The 20,541-nt window shown below is 35.2% G+C and overlaps 1 protein-coding gene across 4 annotated transcripts in view; it reads left to right on the forward strand.

Annotated features, from left to right (window-relative positions):
- Positions 1-20,541, forward strand: part of LOC132551468 (serine/threonine-protein phosphatase 4 regulatory subunit 4-like) — an 83,979-nt gene that overhangs the window by 23,284 nt on the left and 40,154 nt on the right. For all 4 annotated transcript variants that reach the window (XM_060215609.1, XM_060215612.1, XM_060215611.1 and 1 more), the window contains exons 3-5: positions 3,730-3,877; positions 10,218-10,291; positions 18,870-18,976. In XM_060215609.1, the coding sequence (XP_060071592.1) occupies positions 3,730-3,877; positions 10,218-10,291; positions 18,870-18,976 (329 nt within the window). The remainder of the gene's footprint in view (positions 1-3,729; positions 3,878-10,217; positions 10,292-18,869; positions 18,977-20,541) is intronic.

Consider the following 20,541-nt stretch of genomic DNA (forward strand, 5'->3'; position numbering starts at 1 on the left):
ATCATCATTTGAAATGCTACATTTTATTGTTTGTGTTAGTTTTAAACATCAATAAACATCAATATAATGTGATAGATTATACAATGAGTCGGGTAATATTCTCTGTCACTTATTGGACATGTGTAATGAAATATTCATTTTACTCCTGAAAATCACATTATAGTCACAATAATGATCGTCAGCTTGTCAAATGGTATATTCCAGTTTGTTTTTTTAATTCTATTTAAAACACATTTTCCATTATCCAAAGTTTCCTGTTAATTTTTTTCATTTTAATTACTTTGCTGTATTTAAATCACATGGAAATGTCAACCACTTGTACACCTATTGTCAGCAGAACCTGTGTTACTTACTGTACTAGGAAAAGCTGATTTTTATTTTACTATAAACATACTTAATTTAGCACAGTCAAATTTTTTGCACAATATCGTTTTTTGGCAAATTAGCACAATGAAGAATGAATGTATCCAAAATGATTGATATATAACTAATAACAGAAACTACAACAAGTACAATCCTATCCTAGCATGGTATTTACAGCTCGAAAAACGCTCAAATAAGATGACAACAAAATAATATGCATTTACAGTTTTTTTTTGTTTGATTTAGCAGAATGATAGCTAAACTAGATTTAGTAATGATGTAACTGGCAGTGCGCCTCTAAAACTCCATGTCTCTATGCTTGCAATAAACCTGCTTAAAGCATTTCCGATTTCTAATTAAAATCTTTCATCTCCGAAGCAGAACTGTTCCAGATGGAGAGATTTTTATTGTTGAAACCTTCCAGACTTGATTTTGATTCAATAAACTTCAGTTTTTCTGTGTGTTGGAAGATTTTTCTTTAGGCTAAAGGAAGGCGCATACGGAAACACTCCAAGGCTATTGAAGAGTGGTGTTGTTTTGTACCCTCGTTTAAAACACAGCAGTAAACACTAAAGTTTAACAAGAGCCAAATGATGCCTCGGAGTAACATTTATTTGATTGTAAGTTATGTGCTTCAGAAAATCAAATTTCAACAGTCAAGAATCTAGAGGAAAAACAAACTTCTGACGAATCAATAGTTTTTAGTGTTTTCCTAACGTGTCATATATATTATAATTGTAAAAATATACTTCCATGTAGGTAGACCCAGTGACATAAGTACTATAAAGGTCATGCATGTATCTATGGAGATAAAATGTTCACTTAAGGTTGTATGCTACCTTATATTTTATAATTTTGAATTGTGTTGAAGTAATCTCCCTTACATATATTTTTAATTCACCCATTTTAGATTTTCAAGTTGTCCTATCTTTATTACCAAATTGGTTTACAATGCCAAAATTATGATATATGACAACTTTATCAATATCTTTCTTTTATTTATATGGTCATTCCAGCTGGTCTAATTCTGGTTTTAGAAACTCACTCTAGATAACAAAATTTGCATTAATGTAGATCTATGAGCTTCTTTACCATAACCAAGTTCTGAAGACGCGATGTCTGCACTGCTGTAGTAGATAATAGTGGCAACTCATTTTCAATCATGCTGTACCTATATAGCATGTCCCAAGGGTAAATTCTTCATTTATCTTCCGGGGGGGAAAATTGTTTCTAGACTTATCTGGTGTTTTAAGATTTCTTTACATTGATTTTTGTCTTATTGTCAGAGCTTATTTACGGAGAAATGTTGAAGTGCTTGTCTGTTTATTGGGAAACATTTTATCTGATGTGGACCTTATTGGTGTTGGTCGGGAAAGTGTTCTTGTCATCATCATCAACACACGATAGGATGATAATGTGTTTGCTGTGTAAAACATAAGTAGGGGGTTTTAGATAAAAAGTTTAGGATATTCTAGGTTGATGAGGTTTAACGTAATACTTGTTCTTGTATTAAACAACAGCTTGGTGAATTACAAAGAATGATGCATTTGTTGGAATAAAAAGTCTTCTAAACAGCATGCATTCGGAGTGGAGTTCGTCCCTCTTTGTCTTCTTTTTTCTTTCTGTTTTTTTTTTAAACTACTTCGATGCGAGTTGTGTAATTGGACATGAAATGTTCAGATATAGCAATATTGACTTTCCTGTATGAAAAGGCACTGATGATCACTCTGGAAATAAGGTAGAAAATATGCTTCCAAAAATAGTTACAACATGTTTGTTTTTGTGTTAAAAATAAACCCCGCAATTGCCTCAAGTACTGGAAAGTTAAGTGCTGTTAACACCCATTTAGCCTTAGATATTTAAAGGGTTGTACAATATTGATGCTCAATAGTGCCAAGATTACTAATTACTATGGTCTATCATTGTACCCTACTGTGTTATGATGAAATATGTTGTCATGGATACCAGTTAAATAACATTGAATTGTTTCTCAGTAACACAGTGATGAAATAACATTTAATTTTTCTTATCTTATCAGCCAATCATTTATGATACTTTGTCATTTTTAATTAAAAAAACAAACTTTCTGAAAATAAAAAGATACAATATAATATTGGAATGTTGATATTGATTACAGTTTTAAAGTGGGACGTACTGAGAAATATCACATGTTGTGAATCATACATATTTCAGTTGTATGGTATCTTCTAGAGCACAGTTCAAATTGACATTTTTCCTGCATCAAATTAAATAGGGATGATAAAAAAACTGTGTGACTCCAAGTATTTTATCAGCATGTTGAGGCCAATAAGATTGATTAATACAAGATGGTGGAACTTCATAATGTTCACAAAAAATAAATGAAATTGATTCTTGTCATGTGAAGTACATACACATCCATGCATAAAGTTAAAACTGATTTTATTTACACTATCACCTTCAGTCTTTAATAAGTGTAGAGGTCAGTACAGGGTCAGGGTCAGCACAAAACTTTCAGGGTGGGTTAATTACAAAATAGTTAAAGAGCATGTTATTATTCATCAAAATATTAGATATATGGGTGGGCTTATTATCGGACATCCACCAACATATTTTTAGATTCATGTAGTTATCAACATGGTAATATTATTGAAAAAGTATGATTTTACAGATAAAGGCCAACCATGCCAATTCTTGGGCCTCTAGGAATGTCAGAAAACACTATTTCATTGTCCTGTAATTAGCACACCCCTGACTTTGAATGAAGAGATAGATAAACACTGTTATATATTTTGAAGTAAGGTTAACCTTAACTGGTGGGTATTATATTCACAGTAAACCAAGCGTATATTGATGGATAGGGTGCACTGGTCAATGTGAAAGGAATAGCTTGTTTTCTTGACCAAAGTTGTTTGGAAGTTTTTGAAAGTGATGAAGTATTTTGGTTTAGGTCTGTAACCAATACCTATATTTATAGTGGAGTTTGACCGACTTAATCTGGCATGAAGTGTTGGAGAAAGCATCAAAAGATGTATCATCTTAGTGAAATAGATTAAGATACATCAACTGTCAAATGAATACAGACAAATTTGGTGGAAATTTTACCTGTTGTGAAAGGATTTTTTTATACTCAAATAACACAAAGTATAGTATTACATTCTGTTTCATCAAACTGACCTAAATACAACATTTCTATATTAATATATTTGACCTAGAAAGATAATGTTGATATCTGTTATATATATATAAAGAATGTTTTGGTTGGGATGACAGGGCTTACTTAAATCGGAATGGTCTGTGTTATTTTGTGGGTGTTGAGTTGGGGATGACAGAAATAAAGATGATATAAAATGACACCATCAACATGCCGTTGTATCTAATTGACAGGAGGTGCTGTATGTGGCCCAGACTGAGATGCAGCTGGCAGCTTCATCAGCCTTTCTACAAATTCTGCAGAAAAACCTGGTCCCCATTCAGAACTACACACAGACATTCCTACAGACTATTCTCAACAGTGTGGATGCCAGAGATCCAGGTATGTATATGTCCTAATGTCCCCTGACAGAGTGACCCTGTCCTATCTTGTCCACACTGACTCCAGCCAATTCTCATAAGTTATCAGCCTTATCACATCCCCATACATAGATCATCCTTTATCCCTTATCATCACTTCCCAACCCTTAGTTCAATTTCATCATTCACTTTGTAACTACCCTCAGTCCCAATCTATCATTCACTTTGTAACTACCTCAGTCCCAATCTATCATTTACTTTGTAACTACCCTCAGTCCCAATCTATCATTCACTTTGTAACTACCTCAGTCCCAATCTATCATTTACTTTGTAACTACCCTCAGTCCCAATCTATCATTTACTTTGTAACTACCCTCAGTCCCAATCTATCATTCACTTTGTAACTACCATCAGTCCCAATCTATCATTCACATTGTAACTACCATCAGTCCCAATCTATCATTCACTTTGTAACTACCATCAGTCCCAATCTATCATTCACTTTGTATCTACCCTCAGTCCCAATCTATCATTTACTTTGTAACTACCATCAGTCCCAATCTATCATTTACATTGTATCATTCACTTTGTACCATCAGTCCCTAACTCTGTCTATCATTCACATTTACTCTGTAACTACCATCAGTCCCAATCTATCATTTACTTTGTAACTACCCTCAGTCCCAATCTATCATTTACTTTGTAACTACCCTCAGTCCCAATCTATCATTCACTTTGTAACTACCATCAGTCCCAATCTATCATTTACTCTGTAACTACCATCAGTCCCAATCTATCATTTACTCTGTAACTACCATCAGTCCCAATCTATCATTTACTTTGTAACTACCATCAGTCCCAATCTATCATTCACATTGTAACTACCATCAGTCCCAATCTATCATTCACTTTGTAACTACCATCAGTCCCCTATCATTCACACTCCTGTCCTATCTACCCTCAGTCCCACTACCCCACTCCTGTCCCTACCCTCAGTCCCACTCCACTCCTGTCCCTACCTTCCACTCCTGTCCCACTCCACTCCTGTCCCTACCCTCAGTCCCACTCCACTCCTGTCCCTACCTTCAGTCCCACTCCACTCCTGTCCCTATCCTCAGTCCCACTCCACTTCTGTTCCTACCCTCAGTCTCACTCCACTCCTGTCCCTACTCTCAGTCCCACCCCACTCCTGTCCCTACCCTCAGTCCCACTCCACTCCTGTTCCTACCCTCATCCCACCCCACTGCTGTCCCTACCCTCAGTCCCACTCCACTCCTGTCCCTACCTTCAGTCCCACTCCACTCCTGTCCCACTCCTGTCCCTACCCTCAGTCCCACTCCACACCTGTCCCTACCCTCAGTCCCACTCCACTTCTGTCCCTACCTTCAGTCCCACTCCACTCCTGTCCCTACCTTCAGTCCCACTCCACTCCTGTCCCTACCCTCAGTCCCACTCCACTCCTGTCCCTACCCTCAGTCCCACTCCACTCCTGTCCCTACCCTCAGTCCCACTCCACTTCTGTCCCTACCTTCAGTCCCACTCCAGATCCTATTGTATATCAATACTTGTTAGATGGCACATCTATCACCTGAAAACTTTCCAAAGTAAACCTATATATAATGACTACACATTATCGCCCTGACAGCAGTTTGTATTCTGTGGCACTGCTTTGTTTTGATTTGTAATTGACCAGTGGTGTGGATGAAACAGATTTGTAGTGTTGACCACTGTAAGTCAATTAGGAGAGTGACTCCTTACTAAACATTTACTGGATATCAGCAATGAATCATAGACTGAACTGCCCAATTCTACCACTTGTGTGCATGTAAATATGTTCTGGAATTTATTGGTTCAGTGTTTTCTTTAGTGAAATTTTTCAAAGAGTTTTTTCAGGTTTACACAAAAAATACACAGAATTTCCCCAGTGATGATGGGATGTCTCTATGTCAGTATGTGAGCCTATTCTCACTTTCAGAATCAAATTCAAAGATAAAAATGGATGGCACTCTAAAGCACAAGCCACTTCAGTATCAGAAACAAGCGTGGATATTTCATCAAAAGAACATCTTTGACCCATTCCAGATGTTAGTTGTCATTACTATTATGTATGATAAAAATGCTGTTATATGCCCTGTTGTCGTATTAAACCTTCTTACTAATTCTTAGTACTTAATCACTGCTACTTAAGAAAATCTAATCATTATAGCCATTTGAATCTCTGATGTGTTAAGTGCTTTCTCAGATCTCCTAATATACGCTGTTATTTATTGCTTTCGAAATTGAAATGGAGATATTGCATTTCCTGTTTTTTAATTTATTAATAGATTTTCAGTCCAGAACATATGGTACTGTCATATGAGACAACTGCATGTTAGGTTTTTTTCAACCATCAAGCATATGGAAGAAGGGAAATATATCTTGTCACAGTTTATTAGCTCTGTGCAAAATATCTGCATGAGTTAACTTTAATAACTTTAACATATGTGAAGCATCTTCAAAAATTTTCCCATTCAAAGCAGATGTTGTTTATTTCTTCTTCCTCTTCTTCTTTCTTCTTCTTCTTCTTCTTCTTCTTCTTCTTCTTCTTTTCCTCTTAATTTCTTTTATCGTCTTTCTTCTTCTTCCAAGATCTAAGATGTGTGATATTAAAATCTGTTGAATAATGACTGTATATAAATTGAATCTGGTGTCTGAGGGAACTGATACAGGAGGTAATAGAATTCCTCAATATGGATAAGATAGATCTGGAATTGTACATAAAATTCCCTGGTGTTCTATCTTTAATACAAAATGAATAATCTTGTCCTGATTAATGAAATTTTAGATTTCTCCATTCCATTGAATTCTGCAAGTAAGATGAAAACTGACTGGAGATAACAACATCTGAGAATAAATCAGTAGATATATCTATATCTTATCATTATCTGGCGACTTGGCTTTCTGTGAGTGTGTGTGTGTGGCACAGAAGATGTAGTTGATTAGAAAGCTGACACTATACATCAATGTTATTGGTAAAAGTAAAAAGTAAAAAAATGACGATGAATCTATTGGCTTGTAGGAACTGACTCACATGAACTGTTTTTAATATAAATATTAGGATGTTTTCTGGGCCAGATTCTTTAGTGATATATAATTAAAGCACCTGTTTCAGAGCAATTTACTTACTGATCACAAAAATAAAATTCTGATAGGAAGCCACCATCCTAAAGGCTTTCTTTCTGCCTGGTAAAGTCATTGTTTACAAATTGTTTCTGAGAAAAAAAAAATGCTTTTTTTTTGGGGGGGGGGGGGGGCATTTTGAGAGAGATATAATAAATTTTTGTTCAGATATATAAATGTTGTTAAACCTTGTTGAAAAATTTGAAATGATACTTCAAAACTGGAGTTTGAACCATCAGGGTTGATATTGCCCAGAATCACAGAAAGTGTTTAAAAGTGTTAAAGCAAGGCAGAAACTAGCTATCAGTAAAGACAGTAGTCAATTTGGAATGTTGACAAATGTGTCATTATCAATGTATGGCTATCTTTTGAATAATTTAATAAATTGATGATTAAAAAAATCACCAATTTGTCCATCCTCATATTAGATATTGTGACTAAGACACTGTTTATGTAAGTAAAAATAATGCTATATCTGTGTAATGATGGAGGTGGATATTGGCCTATAGTAACACAGCAGGTACTCTTATATGTACAGAGTAAGTTGTAACATCAAATCATTGGCCTTTCTGGCTCCTTACATAGACTTACCTGTCGTTTGTGGTCATGGTCCCGAGAACCTATAAAAATGTTATTTTTTTTTCTCAATAATTTTCAGAATAATTTATTGTAAAACAAGAATAGGTCGACCTTTTGAAAGAAACAGCAAATTTATGTGAAAATTGTTACTGTTGATTTGTTATTTAATTATTGGTTTAAACTATATATGGAAACAAAGTCTTGGTTCGAGCTATTAAATTGTGTTATTTCATCCTTCAAGTCGAATTATATTGAGTTTTTAATAGGTGAAACTTTGTGGTCTAGGAAGTGTTAGATTTAGCTTCCCCACAAGATCACTTTGTATTGATCGCATGTGAATCATCCAGCATGTTCCCTTTGCACAAACTAATAACTTTTCATTCTGGTTTTCCCACATCGACCACCATATCTACTGCCAAAGCTGTTTGTGTTGCAGGGCCACAATCTATCATAGGTCTCCATGATTCTTCATGTGCTACAATCTTTTATACGGTTTTATGGTTACGTCATGTTTAAAATAACGTTGCGAACAATTGAACAGACAGCCTATAAATCTATTCTCATTTTGTTTTCTGTTGGGAGTAAGATGGATAAAATCTTAGGCTTAGGTTCCAGTCAATATTTCAAATTTTTCTTCAAGGAGATCCTAGAATAAAAAAACATGTCTTCAGAATTGCCATGACACAATTTTTATATGATATTAGTAGTGTACAAGGTTCATTTGATAAAACATTCAAGCAGGAACCAAGATGAACAGGTTCTATAGAACTGTTGAATTCAAAACTGTAGAAGAAAATTGGGACAATGCCTTTTAAGACCTTTGTACTGTAGAATTTACCATCACTATCCCTATCAAAATCCTGTCATTGTTTCTAAATCAGGTTTCTTTGATGTTTGTCCATGGTCACATCAATTATGACTGGCTAGATTTTTGGAGAGCAACATGCTTTTATGTTTGGTGGCCATGTCGTTGAGAACTTAGAACATCTGGTAAGAGAAAGGAGGTGCATAGTTTATTTACTACTTGGAGCAGATTTGTCTTTCTCAATGAATTTGGGATAATGAATTGTCCTAGTTTGTCATAATTGTGTCTTCAGCAAGATGACTGACTCTACCTCAATAGCTTTGGATAGCATGTGATGTGCCTTCCATTTGTTGTTCAGTGAGTTTGTCACCAGCTAAATGGAGACTTTGATTGGTTATGCTACAAGGGTTATGTTGTCCAGCAGGTTTTCACCACCTGCTCCTATGTTGGTGAATCACACAGAAATAATAGGTCAGTTTAGCATCAGATCTGATCGCCCTGACCTTATAAGCCTACCTAACAGCTGTGTTTGTGATAACATATGGAGTTAATTCCCATTAGAGTGCTGCGAAATGTCCATCAGCTTGTGTTGCAGACTATAACTGGACCAATCAATATCCTTTAAAAGTCATGATGCCTAACTTGTAGCTAATGTTGGGACACTTAACTCCCAGGGCAGCTGTGAAATTCTCCAGAGTCAATCATCTTCCTAGCATATATGGTATTGTTTGGAAAAAAAGGACTGGACTGCACTCAATACAGCTTGCTTTCTGATGTTTGATCAATCCATTTTAGAAACTCTGAGGAATTACACATAACTTTATGATCAAAATTGTCAAACCCCAAGAATAGTTTTTTTTTATTCAAAGAAAAATATCAAACCTTTCAGATGTTTTTTATCTAAAGAAAAAAAAATATTTTGTGAAAATCTGGATCCTTAGAGCTCTTGCTTTCTATAATGCCATCAAGCAACTTTCCATGTTCAGTGTCTTGAAGATGATTGTAATTGATAACCATTCCAAAAACAGATGATGGTGTATGATTTCATGTTCTATGATTCTAGTCCATATTTTCTATATCTCCTAAAACTGATATTGCCTGAGCAGGAGAAATAACTTAGGGACATCCTGACCTTGACAAGGAACAGTTCTTAGAAGCCTACTGTCCTCGGCTGTTGTTATTTATTGTTAGGTGACATGCTCAATAATTCAATAACTAGGTCAGTTTTGAATCTATAGCTTCAATTTTCAAAATGGATGAGAGCGACAGTTAAAGCATTGTATCAATTTGACCATAACCTTGGAGCCACTGAATTGAGCTTCTGACATGAGAATTGATTTATCTGTCTGATTACATTTAGCTTTGTACTGACATATTCTAGTCAGCAAATCATGCTTGAATAGAGTAGAAAATATAACAAAAAATTTGCAGCCTAAATATTATTATCAATGTTTTAGAATGCTAATGATATCTATTATAATGACTACAACAATAAAGGTTAGGAAAGAAAGTTTTGGGTTTAGTTTAGAAATATCCAGCTCTATTAGTGTGCTAGCTAATCATCTTTTCAAGAATCAGACATATCGGTCCCCCCCTCCCCAAAAAAAGATCAGTCCTATTTCTTCTTCAATTCAAGATTCTCCTTGATTATGAGAAACAGGAGTCAGTTTAGGGAAGGGAGTACACAGTAATGTAGGACAGCAGGAGAAGACCATTAGACAACTTTCTAGTAGAGTGTGATTGTGTAAGAGGATTATAGAGGTAAAAGACTGGGGGGATTATCCAGATCACCCTGATAATCTTCCTTTTGCATTTACAGATGTGGCCAGTGCCTGGTTAGAAACATTACTGGATGTTATAGACCTACTGCCTAAAGATATCATCAAAAAAGAGGTGAGTATTCAGGTCATATCTGTAAGGCCTATACTTCTGATTGATTGGATCTATTTCTGTTTACAAAATGGAAACAGAAGTTTAAAAGTAAACTTGATTGATTGGGTATAAAATCTCATTTAATTTTCTTAGGTTGGGTATGTCAAATCTTCTCAACAAATGTAAAAAAAAATGTTTTTGACACATAATTCTTCAATATATTTCAGACTTTAAGTCAGAAGTAACAGGGCTCTCACACCCCATTTTCCAACTGGGGCCCGGGGCCCTTAGAATTGGGAAAAATAGCAGTGTTTTCCCTAGAATTGGGAAAACCTGGGGTCTAAATTAGGAGAAAAAGATACTATTTTGCATTGGGAATGGGGCCAAATATCGGCCCCAAATCTAGCAGATCGAGAGCCCTGGGTAACATGTTGGTCTGCTGGACTTATTGTCCTGTAATAAGCCCACCCACTGACTTTAAGTCAGAAGAAACATGTTGGTCTACTGGGCGTATTGTCATGTAATAAGCCCACACCCTCTCTGACTTTTAAGTCAGAAGTAACATGTTGGTCTACTGGGCGTATTGTCATGTAATAAGCCCACACCCTCTCTGACTTTTAAGTCAGAAGTAACATGTTGGTCTACTGGGCGTATTGTCATGTAATAAGCCCACACCCTCTCTGACTTTTAAGTCAGAAGTAACATGTTGGTCTACTGGGCGTATTGTCATGTAATAAGCCCACACCCTCTCTGACTTTTAAGTCAGAAGTAACATGTTGGTCTACTGGGCGTATTGTCATGTAATAAGCCCACACCCTCTCTGACTTTTAAGTCAGAAGTAACATGTTGGTCTACTGGGCGTATTGTCATGTAATAAGCCCACACCCTCTCTGACTTTTAAGTCAGAAGAAACATGTTGGTCTACCGGGCTTATTATCCTGTAATAAGCCCACACACTGACTTTAACATAAGTAATATGTTTGTCTTCTAGACTTGTTTGAGGATTAATAAAGTAATATATGGACGTAAAACCAAAAATAAGATATTTGGACAAGTTCCTCTTTTTCTTCTAAAATATACTTGTTAATACCATTGTGTTTATTTTGATGGCTTATTCAGCAATCAAAACATCAACAGCTCAAACAAATGCTGACTGAGACTAACGTCAAGGCAAGACTCAATAATCTACTGAGATATTAAACAAACGCTGACTGTGTACGACTGAGACAAAGGTGTAGGTAAAACTCAATAATTTACTGAGATATTAAACAAACGTTGACTGTGTACGACTGAGACAAACGTCAAGGCAAGACTCAATAATCTACTGAGATATTAAACAAACGCTGACTGTGTACGACTGAGACAAAGGTGTAGGTAAAACTCAATAATTTACTGAGATATTAAACAAACGCTGACTGTGTACGACTGAGACAAACGTCAAGGCAAGACTCAATAATTTACTGAGATATTAAACAAACGTTGACTGTGTACGACTGAGACAAACGTCAAGGCAAGACTCAATAATTTACTGAGATATTAAACAAACGCTGACTGTATGACTGAGACAAATTAAAACTCAATAATTTACTGAGATATTAAACAAACGTTGACTGTGTACGACTGAGACAAACGTCAAGGCAAGACTCAATAATTTACTGAGATATTAAACAAACGCTGACTGTGTACGACTGAGACAAAGGTGTAGGTAAAACTCAATAATTTACTGAGATATTAAACAAACAAACGCTAGGTAAAACTCAATAATTTACTGTGACTGTGTACGACTGAGACAAACGTCAAGGCAAGACTCAATAATTTACTGAGATATTAAACAAACGCTGACTGTGTACGACTGAGACAAACGTCAAGGCAAGACTCAATAATCTACTGAGATATTAAACAAACGCTGACTGTGTACGACTGAGACAAAGGTGTAGGTAAAACTCAATAATTTACTGAGATATTAAACAAACGCTGACTGTGTACGACTGAGACAAACGTCAAGGCAAGACTCAATAATTTACTGAGATATTAAACAAACGCTGACTGTGTACGACTGAGACAAACGTCAAGGCAAGACTCAATAATTTACTGAGATATTAAACAAACGCTGACTGTGTACGACTGAGACAAAGGTGTAGGTAAAACTCAATAATTTACTGAGATATTAAACAAACGCTGACTGTGTACGACTGAGACAAACGTCAAGGCAAGACTCAATAATCTACTGAGATATTAAACAAACGCTGACTGTATGACTGAGACAAACGTCAAGGCAAGACTCAATAATTTACTGAGATATTAAACAAACGCTGACTGTATGACTGAGACAAACGTGTAGGTAAAACTCAATAATTTACTGAGATATTGGTATCCAATCTTTGTAATTGATTTAATACATGGCAATGTTGAAAGGATTCTTCTCAAATTAACTGACTGATTTCCCTGGAGTTGATATAGCATGAACTTTCCTAGAGATCAAAACGATGCATTGTGAATCAATTTGTTGAAAGTTCAAAACAAAACAAGGGATTGCAGTGTTCAGTAACCGGCCTTGAGGGATGAAGTATTAAAATCAATCACTGAAACCCATTAAACTGTTTGACCTTAAAGTTAAATTTGTCAAGAAAAATGTTTATAGTAACAGAGCGTATGGTGGGGATCACAGACTGGGCCTGCATGCCAGTGGTGCAAACAGTATTGATTAGGATAGTCTGGAGCGGGTCATTGAATTAATTGCTGCAGAATTGTTCAATATAGAGTTTCTCGTTGGGCTGTATTTGATGGATGCAGAAGTCTGATATTATCATAACAGTCATTTTGGATCCATTGATTTACATCTAACTCAGATCAGTTGAGTGTTTAGAGCTGTTTGAGTCCATATGTAATTACAAGTAATCGTGTTATTATGCCAAGACTCCAGCCCAACAGGGACTCCATTTTTTAATGGCAAACTTGGGTTATAGAAAGAGAATTGGATAGAAATAGAAAATGCTGCTTATTCATATCAAATATCAAACATAATATGATAAAGATCTGGCTGTCTGGATTCTGGGTAGCTCCAGGTCTTAATCTGTAGATCTGGGGAAGGAGAGACATACCAGAAATGTTGTGAGGTTGGAGGGGGTGGGGGTCTAGGGAGAGAGAAGCACTATCTGTCTGGTCGCTTACACAGTAAAAGGATTACAGAACAGAAATTTGCCAGAAATGACAAGGTGATAGAATACATATGTGGAGCTTTCTGTCCCAGGTGTAACAAAAGATGTTTATCACTGTATCAGATTTGCTTAGTTAACCTCATCAGATATCAACTACGTTTATTTTATACCTGGAGTAACACCCTGTAATATCATTGAATCATACAGGGAATGTTTTTAGTTTTAATATCAACTGTTTCATTCTTTTTTTTATAACGAATTGAATGTTTTGAATGAGATGGAAAGGATAGGAAGTACTGAGCTCACTAGACGTACAATAATAGTGACAATCACTGGAGATAACATCCTTAAAATTCTTTGATGGAGAACAATTTGAACAATGTTAATAGTGTTGGTTTTTTTCTAGGCATGTCAGACACTTAGACAGTATATTTACTTCAATACAGCAAATACACAATAGTGTAATTCAAATATCAAACCAACAAAAAATGTTTTCTTTTTTTTTTTTTGCTTTAATATATTCTCCACAGAAAATGTTCAAAACTTGACATCCAATATTTGTTTCCCAAAAGTCATTAGTGTTTAAAACCAAAAAATAGATTTTGTGAAGTGTTAAAATAATGAGAGTTGAGTGCTGTTAAGTAATTGAATCAGTGTCATATAAAGTACCTGATGTTGCCTGTAATCTGATCGCTAACTTAGCCAGGTATTCACATATCATTAAAATCTCTAGTTATCAAATGATATCTGGAAATTCATTTTTTCAAGTAGAAAAAAGAAAATTGAAAAAATGATAATTATACAGAATAAAAATGTTACTGATAAAAGCTGATAAAAATGGCCTTTACACTGTATGATAATTATACAGAATGATACTGATAAAAGCTGATAACAATGGCCTTTACACTGTATGATAATTATACAGAATGATATGATAAAAGCTGATAACAATGGCCTTTACACTGTATGATAATTATACAGAATGATATGATAACAGCTGATAACAATGGCCTTTACACTGTATGATAATTATACAGAATGATACTGATAACAGCTGATAACAATGGCCTTTACACTGTATGATAATTATACAGAATGATACTGATAACAGCTGATAACAATGGCCTTTACACTGTATGATAATTATACAGAATGATACTGATAACAGCTGATAACAATGGCCTTTACACTGTATGATAATTATACAGAATGATACTGATAAAAGCTGATAACAATGGCCTTTACACTGTATGATAATTATACAGAATGATACTGATAAAAGCTGATAACAATGGCCTTTACACTGTATGATAATTATACAAATGATACTGATAACAATGGCCTTTACACTGTATGATAATTATACAGAATGATACTGATAACAATGGCCTTTACACTATATGATAATTATACAGAATGATACTGATAAAAGCTGATAACAATGGCCTTTACACTGTATGATAATTATACAGAATGATACTGATAAAAGCTGATAACAATGGCCTTTACACTGTATGATAATTATACAGAATGATACTGATAACAATGGCCTTTACACTATATGATAATTATACAGAATGATACTGATAAAAGCTGATAACAATGGCCTTTACACTGTATGATAATTATACAGAATGATATGATAACAGCTGATAACAATGGCCTTTACACTGTATGATAATTATACAGAATGATACTGATAAAAGCTGATAACAATGGCCTTTACACTGTATGATAATTATACAGAATGATACTGATAACAGCTGATAACAATGGCCTTTACACTGTATGATAATTATACAGAATGATACTGATAAAAGCTGATAACAATGGCCTTTACACTGTATGATAATTATACAGAATGATACTGATAACAGCTGATAACAATGGCCTTTACACTGTATGATAATTATACAGAATGATACTGATAACAGCTGATAACAATGGCCTTTACACTGTATGATAATTATACAGAATGATACTGATAACAGCTGATAACAATGGCCTTTACACTGTATGATAATTATACAGAATGATACTGATAACAGCTGATAACAATGGCCTTTACACTGTATGATAATTATACAGAATGATACTGATAACAATGGCCTTTACACTGTATGATAATTATACAGAATGATACTGATAACAATGGCCTTTACACTGTATGATAATTATACAGAATGATACTGATAAAAGCTGATAACAATGGCCTTTACACTGTATGATAATTATACAGAATGATACTGATAACAGCTGATAACAATGGCCTTTACACTGTATGATAATTATACAGAATGATACTGATAACAATGGCCTTTACACTGTATGATAATTATACAGAATGATACTGATAACAGCTGATAACAATGGCCTTTACACTGTATGATAATTATACAGAATGATACTGATAACAGCTGATAACAATGGCCTTTACACTGTATGATAATTATACAGAATGATACTGATAAAAGCTGATAACAATGGCCTTTACACTGTATGATAATTATACAGAATGATACTGATAACAGCTGATAACAATGGCCTTTACACTGTATGATAATTATACAGAATGATACTGATAAAAGCTGATAACAATGGCCTTTACACTGTATGATAATTATACAGAATGATACTGATAAAAGCTGATAACAATGGCCTTTACACTGTATGATAATTATACAGAATGATATGATAACAGCTGATAACAATGGCCTTTACACTGTATGATAATTATACAGAATGATACTGATAACAGCTGATAACAATGGCCTTTACACTGTATGATAATTATACAGAATGATACTGATAAAAGCTGATAACAATGGCCTTTACACTGTATGATAATTATACAGAATGATACTGATAAAAGCTGATAACAATGGCCTTTACACTGTATGATAATTATACAGAATGATACTGATAACAGCTGATAACAATGGCCTTTACACTGTATGATAATTATAGATAATGATACTGATATAATCTGATAACAATGGCCTTTACACTGTATGATAATTATACAGAATGATACTGATAAAAGCTGATAACAATGGCCTTTACACTGTATGATAATTATACAGAATGATACTGATAACAGCTGATAACAATGGCCTTTACACTGTATGATAATTATACAGAATGATACTGATAAAAGCTGATAACAATGGCCTTTACACTGTATGATAATTATACAGAATGATACTGATAACAATGGCCTTTACACTGTATGATAATTATACAGAATGATACTGATAACAATGGCCTTTACACTGTATGATAATTATACAGAATGATACTGATAAAAGCTGATAACAATGGCCTTTACACTGTATGATAATTATACAGAATGATACTGATAACAATGGCCTTTACACTGTATGATAATTATACAGAATGATACTGATAAAAGCTGATAACAATGGCCTTTACACTGTATGATAATTATACAGAATGATACTGATAACAATGGCCTTTACACTGTATGATAATTATACAGAATGATACTGATAAAAGCTGATAACAATGGCCTTTACACTGTATGATAATTATACAGAATGATACTGATAACAATGGCCTTTACACTGTATGATAATTATACAGAATGATACTGATAACAATGGCCTTTACACTGTATGATAATTATACAGAATGATACTGATAAAAGCTGATAACAATGGCCTTTACACTGTATGATAATTATACAGAATGATACTGATAAAAGCTGATAACAATGGCCTTTACACTGTATGATAATTATACAGAATGATACTGATAACAATGGCCTTTACACTGTATGATAATTATACAGAATGATACTGATAACAATGGCCTTTACACTGTATGATAATTATACAGAATGATACTGATAACAGCTGATAACAATGGCCTTTACACTGTATGATAATTATACAGAATGATACTGATAACAGCTGATAACAATGGCCTTTACACTGTATGATAATTATACAGAATGATACTGATAAAAGCTGATAACAATGGCCTTTACACTGTATGATAATTATACAGAATGATACTGATAACAATGGCCTTTACACTGTATGATAATTATACAGAATGATACTGATAAAAGCTGATAACAATGGCCTTTACACTGTATGATAATTATACAGAATGATACTGATAAAAGCTGATAACAATGGCCTTTACACTGTATGATAATTATACAGAATGATACTGATAACAATGGCCTTTACACTGTATGATAATTATACAGAATGATACTGATAAAACTGATAACAATGGCCTTTACACTGTATGATAATTATACAGAATGATACTGATAACAATGGCCTTTACACTGTATGATAATTATACAGAATGATACTGATAACAGCTGATAACAATGGCCTTTACACTGTATGATAATTATACAGAATGATACTGATAACAATGGCCTTTACACTGTATGATAATTATACAGAATGATACTGATAACAATGGCCTTTACACTGTATGATAATTATACAGAATGATACTGATAAAAGCTGATAACAATGGCCTTTACACTGTATGATAATTATACAGAATGATACTGATAACAATGGCCTTTACACTGTATGATAATTATACAGAATGATACTGATAAAAGCTGATAACAATGGCCTTTACACTGTATGATAATTATACAGAATGATACTGATAACAGCTGATAACAATGGCCTTTACACTGTATGATAATTATACAGAATGATACTGATAAAAGCTGATAACAATGGCCTTTACACTGTATGATAATTATACAGAATGATACTGATAAAAGCTGATAACAATGGCCTTTACACTGTATGATAATTATACAGAATGATACTGATAAAAGCTGATAACAATGGCCTTTACACTGTATGATAATTATACAGAATGATACTGATAACAGCTGATAACAATGGCCTTTACACTGTATGATAATTATACAGAATGATACTGATAACAGCTGATAACAATGGCCTTTACACTGTATGATAATTATACAGAATGATACTGATAAAAGCTGATAACAATGGCCTTTACACTGTATGATAATTATACAGAATGATACTGATAAAAGCTGATAACAATGGCCTTTACACTGTATGATAATTATACAGAATGATACTGATAACAATGGCCTTTACACTGTATGATAATTATACAGAATGATACTGATAAAAGCTGATAACAATGGCCTTTACACTGTATGATAATTATACAGAATGATACTGATAAAAGCTGATAACAATGGCCTTTACACTGTATTATTGTCAAACGGGGAGCTTACTGTGTGAGGATTTAAAGGGGAGCTTACTGTGTGAGGATTTAAAGGGGAGCTTACTGTGTGAGGATTTAAAGGGGAGCTTACTGTGTGAGGATTTAAAGGGGAGCTTACTGTGTGAGGATTTTGTTTCACACAGGATATTTTATTACAATTATTTTTCCTGCAGATTTTGAACATTGCCATTGCTAAAGGCCAGCTATCACAGGCGGTGCATTCTCGTTTGTCCTGCTGTAAAATCCTTGGAAAGATTGCTACCAAGTTTGAACCATTCGTGTGAGTATAAGTCTAGTTCTCCCGATCCTCCCATCTCCCTGTTCTCCCCACCCCACCCATCTCTCTACTCTCCCCACCCCACCCATCTCTCTACTCTCCCCACCCACCCATCTCTCTACTCTTCCCACCCCACCCATCTCCCTGCTCTCCCCACCCTATCCATCTCTCTACTCTCCCCACCCCACCCATCTCCCTGCTCTCCCCACCCCACCCATCTCTCTACTCTCCCCACCCACCCATTTCCCTGCTCTCTCCCCACCCTACCCTACTCTCTCTCTCCCACCCCACCCTCTCCTCCCCACCCACCCATCTCTCTCTCTCTCCCACCCCACCCATCTCTCTACTCTCCCCACCCCACCCTCTCTCCCCACCCCACCCATCTCTCTCTATCTCTCTCTCTCCCCACCCACCCATCTCCCTGCTCTCCCCACCCCACCCATTCTCTGCTCTCCCCACCCCACCCATCTTCCTTACTCTCCCTACCCCACCCATCTCTCTACTCTCCCCACCCACCCATCTCCCTGCTCTCTCCACCCCACCCATTCTCTGCTCTCCCCAACTCCACCCCACCTATCCTTACTCTCCCCACCCCACCCATCTTCCTTACTCTCCCTACCCCACCCATCTCCATATTCTCAGATTACCAGATTAGAATTTCTAGTGTGAGTTTATTCTTTCACTTCCAATCAATGTTTGAACCCACAAAGTACAAGTTTTCGTGATCATGAGACATGAGTGCATCCTCCCATACACAAGCTCTTTCTTTTAAACTGTTCGAGGAAATGCAAAGCCTTTGGGATGAAATCCAGGAGTCCTTCGCTGATAATGCATATTGTCTGCTACGTGTAATTTAATTATACAAACGTTTCAAGACCATTGGGAGATTTTTAGAGTCGGCTTCAACTCATTGTTTTTTTCACACTTTTTTCTGACTCCATCCTGTCGAAGTGAAATCTCCTTACCTTTTTTTCAAACGTTGATTGGAACTGAATGGATCATTTGAACTTGTGCTTTTTGAGTTATAATTTTTTTTCTTATTCACTGTTGAGAAAACAAGTGAATTTTTTTTTCATATTTTGCAGACATGTTCCCTTCCTTACTGGTGTTGTTACCTCCTAATTATTACCATATCAAACTTAATAAGCACACCTTGTGTTTAAAAAAAACACAAAAGACATGCTGTTGATGAAGCTGTTTATAGGGTAAAGTTTCATAGATAAAATGTGTTTAGAAATGGAATTCTCACACCAGAATGTTCACCGCAGAATTTTCAGTTTTGTTTAGTAGCTTGGTATATTTATGGGGGTGACAGATTTAAAAAGCTTAATTTTGTATCTGAATTCAATAGATGAGAGACATGGGCAGTGGTGATTATTAGGTCAAATACAGTATTCCAGAATTCAGCTTGTATGTTCCTATGTGTAAAATCTTGGTGGTAGGGTGGTACAGAGGTAACACACTTTAGTGTCACCTAGACATTTGGGGTCAGATTCTCCTGAATGGACATGAAACCATTTAGGTCATCTACCTGACCACATGGGTGTTCCTCAGGTACTTCAGTTTCC

The sequence above is a fragment of the Ylistrum balloti genome, unplaced genomic scaffold (assembly GCF_031769215.1).
Source record: "Ylistrum balloti isolate Yb309-2 unplaced genomic scaffold, AGI_CSIRO_Ybal_v1 Utg370200, whole genome shotgun sequence".
In the NCBI taxonomy this organism is placed as follows: Eukaryota; Metazoa; Mollusca; class Bivalvia; order Pectinida; family Pectinidae; genus Ylistrum; species Ylistrum balloti.